The sequence below is a fragment of the Nycticebus coucang genome, chromosome 2, assembly GCF_027406575.1.
Source record: "Nycticebus coucang isolate mNycCou1 chromosome 2, mNycCou1.pri, whole genome shotgun sequence".
In the NCBI taxonomy this organism is placed as follows: domain Eukaryota; kingdom Metazoa; phylum Chordata; class Mammalia; order Primates; family Lorisidae; genus Nycticebus; species Nycticebus coucang.
In genome coordinates, this window is record NC_069781.1 from 82,723,788 (window position 1) to 82,737,351 (window position 13,564).

The 13,564-nt window shown below is 40.7% G+C and overlaps 1 protein-coding gene across 7 annotated transcripts in view; it reads left to right on the forward strand.

Annotated features, from left to right (window-relative positions):
• C2H9orf85 (chromosome 2 C9orf85 homolog) overlaps window positions 1–13,564 on the forward strand; it is a 237,403-nt gene that overhangs the window by 86,939 nt on the left and 136,900 nt on the right. For 3 of the 7 annotated variants that reach the window (XM_053574994.1, XM_053574991.1, XM_053574992.1), the window contains exon 4: window positions 9,535–9,640. The exons of 1 other annotated variant lie outside the window; for it this stretch is intronic. In XM_053574994.1, the coding sequence (XP_053430969.1) occupies window positions 9,535–9,607 (73 nt within the window). In that variant the 3' untranslated portion in view covers window positions 9,608–9,640. Of the gene's footprint in view, window positions 1–255; window positions 1,800–9,534; window positions 9,641–13,564 lie in introns of those variants that run through there. 3 more of the 7 variants (XM_053574985.1, XM_053574989.1, XM_053574990.1) reach the window with 2 other exon arrangements.

Here is a 13,564-nt window from a genome sequence, read left to right on the forward strand (position 1 = left end):
TCCATGCCCAGCCTTTATATAACAACTTTAATGGATATATGTATTAATTGCTTTGAGCCTACTTTAGTAACAGTAGTTTTAGAATTAGTTGGGTCTTGAGTTAAATTAATGTTCAAAGATCTTTTTCTCTATATTTATTTCATTAGACTTTTGTTAAGAAAGAAATACATGTTAGTGGTAAAAGTCTTTTCAAGCTACATAGTCAAATAATGAAAACCTGAAGAGTAATTAGAAGGTTTTTTTCCCCATCTTTAGGTTTAATAAAGAATCAGAAAAAACAGAAAATCTTGGAAATAATGAAACTTCCAACCATAGAAGAAGCTGCAAAAGAAATGAAGAAAGTGATGATGACTTAGACTTTGATATTGATTTAGAGGACTCAGAAGATAACAATCAACTAAATTAATATGGCATATTCTCTTTTTGAGAATATGAAACTCTGGCCCACTTTTGAATTTGAACGTTTCACAGAAAATACTGCAAAATCAGACCTCACACTATACTACAAATCAATAGTGATCAAAACAGCATGGTATTGGCACAAAAACAGAGAAGTAGATGTCTGGAATAGAATAGAGAACCAAGAGATGAATCCAGCTACTTACCGTTATTTAATCTTTGACAAGCCAATTCAAAACATTCAGTGGGGAAAAGATTCCCTATTTAACAAATGGTGCTGGGTGAACTGGCTGGCAACCTGTAGAAGACTGAAACTGGATCCACACCTTTCACCATTAACTAAGATAGACTCTCACTGGATCAAAGATTTAAACTTAAGACATGAAACTATAAAAATACTAGAGGAGAGTGCAGGGAAAACCCTTGAAGAAATCGGGCTGGGCGAGTATTTTATGAGGAGGACCCCCCGGGCAATTGAAGCAGCTTCAAAAATACACTACTGGGAGCTGATCAAACTAAAAAGCTTCTGCACAGCCAAGAACACAGTAAGTAAAGCAAGCAAACAGCCCTCAGAATGCGAGAAGATATTTGCAGGTTATGTCTCCGACAAAGGTTTAATAACCAGAATCTACAGAGAACTCAAACGCATTAGCAAGAATAGAACAAGGGATCCCATCGCAGGCTGGGCAAGGGATTTGAAGAGAAACTTCTCTGAAGAAGACAGGCACACGGCATTCAGACATATGAAAAAATGCTCATCATTTTTAATCATCAGAGAAATGCAAATCAAAACTACTTTGAGATACCATCTAACTCCAGTGAGACTAGCCTATATCACAAAATCCCAAGACCAGAGATGTTGGCGCGGATGTGGAGAAAAGGGAACACTTTTGCACTGCTGGTGGAATGCAAATTAATACATTCCTTTTGGAAAGAGATATGGAGAACACTTAGAGATCTAAAAATAGATCTGCCATTCAATCCTGTAATCTCTCTACTGGGCATATACCCAGAAGACCAAAAAGCACATCATAACAAAGATATTTGTACCAGAATGTTTATTGCAGCTCAATTCATAATTGCTAAGTCATGGAAGAAGCCCAAGTGCCCATCCATCCATGAATGGATTAATAAATTGTGGTACATGTACACCATGGAATATTATGCAGCCTTAAAGAAAGATGGAGACTTTACCTCTTTCATGTTTACATGGATGGAGCTGGAACATATTCTTCTTAGTAAAGTGTCTCAAGAATGGAAGAAAAAGTATCCAATGTACTCAGCCCTACTGTGAAACTAATTTAGGGTTTTCACATGAAAGCTATAACCCAGTTACAACCTAAGAGTAGGGGGAAGGGGGAAAGGGAGGGGAGGGAGGTGGGTGGTAGGTGAAGGGAAGGGGATTGGTGGGATTACACCAGCGGTGCATCTTACAAGGGTGAAACTTGGTAAACGGTCTGTGAAGCTAGTGAATGATGCCCCATGATCATATCAATGTACACAGCTATGATTTAATAAAAAAAAAAGAAAATACTGCAAAATCCTACTGATTAAGTCAGAAAAATGTATAAAAAATAGGTAGAATTTATACATGAACAACATATGTATAATATTTGAATAATTATAAATATTTCAGCCAGAGTTTTCTTGTAACAAATTTTTAAGTAGCATATACTAGAATATCTGCCTAAATGAATATTGGGGTATCATACTGCAATTCATAGGAGTTATTTAGAAGAATATATTATCTAATACCAAACTAAACAAGATTTAGAATTGATGGTCATAAAAGAACTATCCCATGTAAAATAAGATGGCATTATTATATTGATAGCCACAAAAATTGGTCCTCCCTAAGTATCTTTTGATAGAGTGTGCTGAAGTATTTTTTTTTTTTTTTTTTGTAGAGACAGAGTCTCACTTTGTTGCCCTTGGTAGATTGCCGTGGCGTCACAGCTCACAGCAACCTCTAGCTCTTGGGCTTAGGAGAGTCTCTTGCCTCAGCCTCCTGAGTAGCTGGGACCACAGGCGCCCACCACAACACCCGGCTATTTTTTTGTTGTTGCAGTTTGTCTAGGGCCGGGTTTGAACCCATCACCCTCGGTATATGGGGCCAGCGCCCTACTCACTGAGCTACAGACGCCACCCAAGTGTGCTCAAGTATTAACAACTCACATAGCAAAAATCCCCTTAGATTGGCTTATTATAAAGCAAAAGCAGTTTATTTTTTATAATAATGTTTAGCAATCATACAGGATTTGTTTATAAAATCATACAGGATTTCTTTGAAAGCATTTTTGAATATTTTATTGCATTGTTTTTAATCTTTTATCTTTTGTGAAATATGCATACAGAAAGCTGCATAGAATTTATATGTATAGTTTAATATGTAATTATAAAGGAAATTTGTCCATTTACACCTAGGGGAAGAAACTGCCAGTGTCAGAACCCTCCTTCTTTTCCTGGGTCTCATAGGGCTTTCTTTCTCTCAGCAAAAGTTCATCCTTCCTAAAGTTGCCACTACTGGGAATTTTGGTGATTATTTTCTTTATCTTTCTACCACCTCTGTTTGTACTGATAAATAATATAAATTACCTTTGTCTGATTTTTGAACCCTTGCCTTTTTTTTTTTGAGAAATCTCAAACCTTTCAATGAACTTTTGCATATTCTTTCCTTTTATTTTCTATTTTGCCGGGTGGCACCCATAACTCAATGGTTAGGGCACCAGCCACATGCTCCAGGGCTGGTGAATTCAAACCCATCCCAGGCCTGCTAAACAAACAACAACAACAAAAAAATAGCCAGGTGCTCTGGTGGGCATCTGTAGTCCCAGCTACTAGGAAGGTGGAGGCAAGAGAATCGCTTGAGCCCAAGAGTTAGAGATTGCTGTGAACTGTGATGCCATGGCCCTCTACCGAGGGTGATAAAAGTGAGACTCTGTTTTAATTTAAAAATAATAATAATATTTTATCTTGTTTTCTTTATATCTCTATTGATGGTTATATGTGTATATTTTATCTGCTGAACCATTGAAAAATAAGTGACAAGCACTGGCTTTGAATTTTGTATGAACAGATTTATACCATACGTGCTCTGTTGTGTCTCTTTTGTTCATTGTTATAAAATTTGTGGGATTGGTCCATGTTGCAAGAGCTTTAATTTGTTCTTTTTACATTACTGTGCATTATTCCATGTATTAACTTACCATAGTTTACTTTTTCTAATGTTGAGAGACATTTGAGTTATCTCAAATTTGAAATTTTTTTTTTTTGAGACAGAGTCTCACTGTCACCCTCTTTAGAGTGCTGTAACCTCACAGCTCACAGTAACCTCAAACTCTTGGGCTCAAACGATTTTCTTGCCTGAGCCTCTCAAGTTGCTGGGACTACAGGCACCCGCCACAACACCCAGCTGTTTTTTTTTTTTTATTTTGTTGTTGTAGTTGTCATTGTTGTTTGGCAGGCCTAGGCTGGATTTGAATGTGCCAGCTCTGGTGTGTATGGCCGGCACCCTAACAACTAAGCTAAGGGTGCTGAGCCTGAAATTTTTTCTTTTTTTACTGCAAACAATACTGTTATGAACATAGTTATATGTGTTTCTTGATATATACGTACATTTCTGTGAGGTATGTTTCAGTGGTAGAAGGAATCAGGTATATATATCTTGAATTTTTAGAGATACATATGGAAATATTTAGGGGTGTGATGTCAATTTACTTTAAAATATTTCAGCATAAAAAAATAAAGACAATGGGCGGCGCCCGTGGCTCAGTCGGTAAGGCGCCGGCCCCATATACCGAGGGTGGCGGGTTCAAACCTTGCCCCGGCCAAACTGCAACCAAAAAATAGCCAGGCGTTGTGGCGGGCGCCTGTAGTCCCAGCTGCTCGGGAGGCTGAGGCAAGAGAATCGCTTAAGCCCAGGAGTTGGAGGTTGCTGTGAGCTGTGTGAGGCCACAGCACTCTACAGAGGGCCATAAAGTGAGACTCTGTCTCTACAAAAAAAAAAAATAATAAATAAAGACAAATAAACATTTTAGTGACACCTGAAAATCTTACCTAGGAATAAATCAAAAAGTGTTTAAGAACTCTGTCAATAAAAATATAAAATCTTGGTCCAGTTCCTGTGGCTCAGTGGGTAGGGCACCAGCCCCATATACTGAGGATGGTGGGTTTGAACCCAGCCCTGGCCAAACTGCAACAAAAAATAACTGATCGGGCGGCGCCTGTGGCTCAGTGAGTAGGGCGCCGGCCCCATATGCCGAGGGTGGCGGGTTCAAACCCAGCCCCGGCCAAACTGCAACCAAAAAATAGCCGGGCGTTGTGGCGGGCGCCTGTAGTCCCAGCTGCTCGGGAGGCTGAGGCAAGAGAATCGCGTAAGCCCAAGAGTTAGAGGTTGCTGTGAGCCGTGTGACGCCACGGCACTCTACCCGAGGGCGGTACAGTGAGACTCTGTCTCTACAAAAAAAATTAAAAAAAAAAAAAAAAAAATAACTGATCGTTGTGGCGGGTGCCTATAGTGCCAGCTACTCAGAAGGCTGAGGCAGGAGAATCATCTAAGCCCAGGAGTTGGAGGTTGCTGTGAGCTGTGACGCCATGATACTCAACTGAGGGCTATAAAGTGAGACTCTTGTCTCTAAAAAATATATATATATATGTATATACAAAGAAATATAAAGTCTTATCAAGATACTAAATAAAACATTGCCAGTAAATGGAGAAGATACTCATGATACCGAAGTCTCAATATTCTAAACTTACAGTCTTAGAGAACATTTCTCTCCCATATTATTTGTGTGGCTTTCCTTTTTGGCATATAAGTTTTTTTGTTTGTTTTTGAGACAGAGTCTCAAGCTGTCATCCTGGATAGGGCGCTGTGGCATCACAGCTCACAGCAACCTCCAACTCTTGGGCTTAAGTGATTCTTTTGCCTCAGCCTCCCAAGTAGCTGGGACTACAGGTGCCCGCCACAATGCCCAGCTATTTTTTGGTTGCAGTTGTCATTGTTGCTTAGCAGACCCGAGTGGGGTTCGAACCCACCACCCTTAGTGTATGTGGCCAGTGCCCTTGCCAACTGAGCCACGGACACCGCTGGCATATAAGTTTTATTTTCTGAGCTATTTAACTTTGTGAAGAACCGAGTAAGGTGTTACAAGACTCAGCATAAAATATTTCCCATGTAAGGCGCCGGCCCCATATGCCGAGGGTGGTGGGTTCAAACCCGGCCCCGGCCGAACTGCAACAAAAAAAAAAATAGCCGGGCGTTGTGGCGGGCGCCTGTAGTCCCAGCTGCTCGGGAGGCTGAGGCAAGAGAATCGCTTAAGCCCAGGAGCTGGAGGTTGCTGTGAGCTGTGTGAGGCCACGGCACTCTACTGAGGGCCATAAAGTGAGACTCTGTCTCTACAAAAAAAAAAAAAAAATATTTCCCATGTGAATGAATGAGTTGTAATTTCTCAGATTAATGAGAAAGAAATTTAACAGAGTATCACCTAGTGACATATTAATAGTTGCATTTTATTCTTTAGTGCAAAGAAAGGTTGTTTTGTAAGCAAGTTTTATTATATGTAGTTCATTTGTGTTCCTTTAGAAATTGTCCTTTCGGCGGCGCCTGTGGCTCAGTGAGTAGGGCGCCGGCCCCATATGCCAAGGGTGGCAGGTTCAAGCCCAGCCCCGGCCAAACTGCAACAAAAATAAAATAGCCGGGCATTGTGGCGGGCGCCTGTAGTCCCAGCTACTCGGGAGGCTGAGGCAAGAGAATCGCGTAAGCCCAAGAGTTAGAGGTTGCTGTGAGCCGTGTGACGCCACAGCACTCTACCGAGGGCCATAAAGTGAGACTCTGTCTCTACAAAATAAATAAATAAATAAATAAATAAAAAAGAAATTGTCCTTTCTAATCTGAAAACTTTATTTTTTATCAGAAATCAGCACCTAGAAATGAAATGAAAACCTGTTTTTTTAAATATAACTAATCGGTTTAATGTAATAAATGTTTGTTGCACTTTGATGTGTGACAGGATATCAAGGCTTCATCACATAATCTAACATATTACAGTGCTTTATTACATAAGTTCCAAAATGCTGATCTGAAAATTCACATTGAAGAGCTTTTAAGAAAATTCTTATTCCTGTAACGCTATGATTTCATTCACTCTGGAATTTAGCCCAGATTTTTTTCCCCCAAATCCTCAGATGATTTTGATCATCAGATCCAGAAGGTGGTTACACAGATACAGAGATATAATATTAGTACTTAAGATGTGTCTGCTGTATTATATGTAAATTTACCCAGTTAAAAGGTAATTTCAAAATTAATAGTATATCATTGTCAAATCCATGCCTTGAAATGAAACAACGTACATCTTGACTTATGCAAGAGTTGTGGGTAAAGTGATTTTGAGGTAGAAAAATCTGCTTGAATCCTCTCACTGCCTCTTACTCGTCCTGTCCCTCTGGCCAATTTGCTTATCTTTGTGAGGTTACCTGATGTGTGCCTTCATTTGTAAAATAAGGATCTCCAGTGTAAAGTTACTGTGATTATTAAATATATAGAAAACTATATATGGATAGTAGTTGTTTATTTCATGATGTTTATAAATACTACTTTATATTTGTTGATTTAGACATTTCTTCCAAATTATCCTGAGGGGTTCTGTGGGTGTGGGAACCATACAGGTAAACTGGAAAGTCTTAGACAGAAGGAAAAAGAAAGCAGCCCTGATGCAGAGTTTCTATGACACTGAAAGAGAAGCAAACGCCTCCAATGAAAATGTTTGTGCAGGTAATGTCAGGCTTGCTAATAGCCAGTCTCAATACTTATGAGGTATTAGACCCTTCCGTCACACCAACGACAAATGTGTGAGAGCAGTAGTAAGCTTTAGAAACAAATATTGACAGTGACAGCTTTACAACTAAAGTTTTACATTTGTGCGCATGTGATCCATTACACTTAGCAATATCCTTCATTTCTTTGTCAAAACTAAGACCCTGTTGCCAAGTGAAATGGATCACATGCACACAAACTTAAACTTGAACAAAATCAAATGATGAAACGATTTTAAAAATATACACGGGCGGCGCTTGTGGCTCAACGGGTAGGGCGCCGGTCCCATATGCCGGAGGTGGCGGGTTCAAGCCCAGCCCCGGCCAAAAATAAAAAAAAATAATAATAAAAAAAAAATAAAAATAAAAATAAAAATATACACAATTAAACTTAAAAATAGAAAGTGAATTAGAAAAGCCTATTCCATTACGCTCAGCTTTTATAATTCGCATATTTAAATTATGAATACAACTTTTTGTATAATTCAGTATGAACTTAATCTAGTTACCAATTTATTTGTGGATTTTTCTTTTTAACATGCAAGAGTGCTTTATTTCTTTTACCACCATGAGGAAAAATCATGGTATCTTGGGAAGAATGACCTAAATAACTGATACAGGAAATGAATTGGCCCTGGGGAAATTGCCATAACCAGCTGAGGTTAGAAAAGATGAGCTTCTGCAGGACAAAACTGACGTCCCTTAGCAGAGGATATTACAACACGTCTGCAGTCAGGAAACATGAGATAAAATTATTTTTAATCCATGTTGTCTGCACTTTCAAATAGTATGCTCCGCTCAGTGTTTTCTGGTGAAGTGCTCTGAAGCAATAGGACCTATTGTTCTTTTGGAAAAACAAAATAATGCAATACAGAGTATCCAGAGAGTCTGGAAACAGAATATATATTTAGTATAATTCACCCAAAAACATACTGTGCTATTGGGAAGCGTAACTGAACAGTTACACGCTGTTTAAAAATAATTTTCCCCATGTTTTCTCGCCTTTGCAACACTTGTGGCTGCCAGCTGACCCAGGCAGGTGTGGCTGCCAGTGGACAGTGACAAAGACGAGACTCAGGCAAACAAGTGTTTCTTATAAATAATTTGGAAACCATTTTGGAGTTTATTTCTTGGCAATGGAAATAGTTCATTTCAGATCCTATGAAGTGATTGATGTGTGGTCAGTCTTCAACTGGTTGTGCTTTAAATACTTAATGATGCTATGCTACTGTCCATAAATTTGAGAGGATGTCCTACAGAAAATTGAATTCCCAGAGGAAGAAAGCCACCACAAGGGACAGGCTGCCTCTGTAGGGTCATGAACATTTCACACAAAGCTTACATTGTAGGCGTGTCGTGACTCAAGCAGGTATGACTGAAGACCGAAAGGGGTCCTAGGAGATAGATTGGAGACAAACTGGGGATCCATGAGACAGCTCCACGATATGTTTGGACCAGCATTTTTGACTAGTCCAGTCAACCTTTCTGTATTTTTCCAGTCATAGGGGTTCTCTTTTTCTGCAATCCACTTGTCAAGTACATCTGTCCATACACAAGACATGCTTGTAGTCTGCAAAGTAAATCATGTTCTTTCCACTGTAAATTACAGAGATGACTAAAAACATCATGAAGTTGTACTTAAAGCAATTTTTGCTTCTTTTTTTTTCAATGCTGCATATAGGTGAAAAGCTTTTGAGAAAATTTTAACTCAGGGGCCCCTGTCTGCTTGAGTGACCCCCCTCCTGTATCAAGGAGCTGTAGATGACACATAATAATCTATCCTGCGTATTTTTGAACCTTTCCATCACCTCACAAAGATTCCTCATGCCTGTTTATAGTCACTCCCTATTCCCATTCCCCAGACCCAAGCAACTAATCTCCTTTTTGTATCTACAAACCATTTGTGAACCTTGCATATAAATTATGAAATATGTAGTCTTTGAGTCTGTCTTCTGTCACCTAACATTTTTGAGGTATATCCATTTTAAAACATGTACCAATAATTAGTCTTTTTATGAATAGTATTCCATTGTGTGAACATAGTGATTTTGTTTACCTGTTCAAATTTGGATTCTTTCCACTTTTGTCTATTATGAATAATTATGTGAACATTTGCATGCAAAATTTTTATGTACAAAGACACATTTTCATTTTGGGGGTATATATACTGAAGAATGAAATTGCTATATTGTATAGTAAATGTATGTTTTAGTTTGTTTTTCTTTTTTGAGACAGAGCCTCAAGATGTTTTTCACATTAAAAAAAGAAGCCTTGGCCACTTGAGCTACAGGCACTGAGCCTTATGTTTTAATTTTTAAGGAACTACCAAGCTGTTTCCGAAGTGTGCACCAAATTACAATCCTATCAGCTTTGTGTGAGGATTGCACACTGAAGGTGTTCCATGTGTTCACCAACACTTGCAAAGGTCAGTCCATTTTGATTATTGCCATTCTGATGGGTATGAGGTCTCATTGTAGTTGGGTGGGGAGGGTGTGTTTTTTTGAGACAGAGTCTCACTTTGTTGCCCTTGGTAGAATGCCGCAGCATCATAGCTCATAGCAACCTCAAACTCTTGGACTCAAGGCGATTCTTTAGCCTTAGCCTCCCTGGTAGCTGGGACTATAGGTGCCTGCCACAGCTCCAGGCTATTTTTTAGAGATGGGGTCTTGCTTTTGCTCGGGCTGGTCTTCAACTCCTGAGCTCAGGCAATACGCCCACCTCACAGCCTCCTAGAGTGCTAGGATTATGGGCTTGAGCCACTGGGCTTGCCCCTGTAGTTTTAATTTGTATATTTCTAATGACTCATGATGTTGACGCAACATCTTTTTTTATATTTATCAGCCAGTTCTATATCTTCTTTGCTGAAATGTCTATTCAGATATTTTAAAAATTGGGTTTGTTTTCTTGTTGAGTTGTGAAATGTCTTTATATATACTCTGAATACAGATCCTTTTCAGTATGACTTGGAAATATTTTTTTCCCAGTGTGTGACTTGTTATATATCAATTTAAAAATATCCTTCAGGGCGGTGTCTGTGGCTCAATGGAGTAGGGCACCGGCCCCATATGCCAGAGGTGGTGGGTTCAAACCCAGCCCCGGCCAAAAAACTGCAAAATAAATAAATAAATAAAAATATCCTTCACATGAATAAGCTAACAAAGTTTGAGCCCAAGCCCAAGAGTTTGAGGATTCTGTGAGCTATGATGCCAGGGCATTCTACAGAATGTCTAAAAAAAAACAAAAAAACAAAAAACAGCATAAACAGCAGCCTATTAAAGCCAAAACGGGAATTCTGGTATCAACCTTATTCTTCCTAAGAAACTGTTGCTGGGGCAGCGCCTGTGGCTCAGTGAGTAGGGCACCGGCCCCCTATACTGAGGGTGGTGGTTTGCAAACCCGGCCCAGCCAAACTGCAACAAAAAAACTTAGCAGGTAGTTGTGGCAGGTGCCTGTAGTTCCAGCTACTTGGGAGCCTGAGGCAAGAGAATTGCCTAAGCCCAAGAGTTAGAGGTTGCTGTGAGCTGTGACAGCACAGCACTCTATCAAGGGTGATATAAGTGAGACTCTCTAAAAAGAAAAAAGAAAATGTTGCTATGACAATTGTAGTTTGCAGGGGATCGTTTCTTTTTGAGACAGAGCCTCAAGCTGTCACTGGGTAGAGTGCTGTGATGTCACAGCTCACAGCAACCTCCAACTCCTGGGCTTAAACGATTCTCTTGCCTCAGCCTCCCAAATAGCTGAGACTACAGGCGCCTGCCACAACGCCTGGCTATTTTTTAGTTGTAGTTGTTGCTGTTTGGCAGGTCCGGGCTGGATTCGAACCCGGCAGCTCCAGTGTGCGTGGCTGGTGCCTTAGTGGCTTGAGCTACAGGCACCGAGCCAAGGCGGAGGACTGTTTTGGTCTGGCTGCTTTTTACTCCATATCAGAAGAATCCCTAAGTCTTTGCATTTGTCTTTATTCAAAGATGAGTCTGCATCCATCATTGTCTGCAGATAATTTTTTTTTTTTGAGACAGAGTTTCTGTGGCCCTGGCTGAAGTGGAATGGTATCATCATTACTCATAGCAACTTCAAATTCCTGGGCTCAAGCAATTCTCCTGCCTTAGCCTCTCAAGTAGCTGGGCCTACAGGCGGACCCCACCACACCTAGCTAATTTTTCTATTTTTTGTGGAGATAGGGTCTCACTCTTGGCTCAGGCTGATATCAAATGCCTGGCTTCAAGTGATCCTCCCTCCTCAACCTCACATTGTGCCGGGATCACAGATTTGAGCTATCACACCTGGCCCAGAAAACACTTTTTAGTATCTTTTTTTTTTTTTTTTTTGGCCGTGGCTGGGTTTAAAGCTGCTACCTCCAGCATATGGGGCCGGCGCCCTACTCCTTTGAGCCACAGGCGCCGCCCCTTTTTAATATCCTATATGGGAATGCCCTGCAATTGCATTCTCTGGCCAATGCGGTTTCTTTTCTCCTCTATTCCCATTATTAGAATGGATCGGTTTCTGCTTGAATCCTGAGCTGAGAATATTTTCTCCACTTATCAAGTGTGAACACTATGAAAATCACTGTATAATTTTATGTAGCACCACCCCCAAAGCAACTAATGGAATTAATGATTACTCATTAAATGTTCAATATGATATTAGGCATTGTTCCCCAGACACGGATGTATTTAAAATACAGATTCCCTAGCCCCGTCGTAAAGCTCTCCTGCTATACGACACACTCTCGTGCAGCTTGGGGCCAGAGTGGTTCAGCAGGCAGGGTCCAAACTATCAGTGCAATGTGTCATTTCAGTGTCCTTAGCACAGTTAGGATGGGCTCACACCCCTCCACAGCTGTTACACTACAGACCTGGGCCTGCGGCTGTCTAAACATCAGGCGTGTGCTATAACTGTTGGGGACAAGCCAGTTATATTTGGGGAAATCCTTTTGTAAAGGGCAAATGTGAGTGAGATCTAGGTGCCACGGGGAAATATAGCAAAATGGTCTTGTGTTATGAGAGGAATGTGGAAGAAACATAAACTTCAGCCCAGGTATCTCTTGCCTCGGTGATTTGTCACCATGTGAGCCAGACAGGTTGCAGCAGCTCAGCCTTTGGGGGGTAGTTGAAGGAGGGGAGAAGACAGGTGTACCGGAGGGCAGATGCACCCTTTCCTGGGCACAGGTCAGCCTTCAGGCCATCTGAGTTCAGTTTCCCAACCTTTTTATACTCAAGTCTTTGTCTCAGCAGTAAGTGCTCTGCTTCCACCTCCTTGGGATCTTAGGTTTTTGCAAATAGGTTTATGGAAAACAGTTCTCTCATCCACTCCTTCAAACATCTGTTTTGTTTATTTTTTGTTGAGGGAAAGACTTTTAACATAGGTTCAAATAGCATAATGTTGAGCAACATCCAAGTTTGAATTTATCAGATGAGAGGAAAGTAATTGTGAGGCCTCTGTTCTAATTATGACTTTGCCACTACCTGGCTCCGTGACTTCAGCAAATTATTATACTTTGGCTGTCTGGCCTGCATTTTTTTCTTGTATTAAATAACAGAGTTGGTCTAGATCAGTGGTTCTCATCATGGGGTTCTCAGACTTACAGAATCAGCATCACCTGGGAAATTGTTAGAAATGCAAATTCTTGGCTTCTGCCCCAGACACTCCGAGGGCAGAGCCCAGCAATCTGTGGTTAAAAGAGCCCTCTTGGTGATTCTGATATTTCACCAGGTTTTCAGAACTACTGGTCTCGATTAGCAGTTCTTAGCCTTGGCTGCATATTAAAATCCCCTGGCAAAGGCCAGGTAAAGTAGCTCACACTTGTAATCCCAGCACTTGGGAGGCTGAGGTGGGTGGATTACCTGAGCTCACGAGTTTGTGACCAGCCTGAGCAAGAGCAAGACCCTGTCTCTAAAAAATAGCCAGGCATTGTAGCAGGTGCCTGTAGTCCCAGCTACTCAGTAGGCTGAGGCAAGAGGGTCACTTGAACCCAAGCATTTCAGGTTGCTGTGAACTAAGACCATGGCACGCCTCCGAGGGTGACCAAGTGAGACTCTGTCTCAGAAAAAATAAAATCCTTTGGCAGCTTTTATAACCTCCTAATCCTGGGCTCTCCCTAGAATTCTGCAAAGATTCTGACTTAAATGATTTCAACTAGGGTTCAGGCATCGTCATGTGGTTCTAAAGGACATCTGGATACTAAGATCTTTTTTTTTTCCTTGAGTCTGAAGCTATCACCCTGGTTAAAGTGTTGTGGCATTATAGCTCACAGCAATCTCCAACTCTTGGGCTCAAGCAATCCTCTGACCTCAGTTTTTCTATCTTTAGTAGAGACAGGGGGAGCAGGAAGGAGGAATCCTCGCTTTTGCTC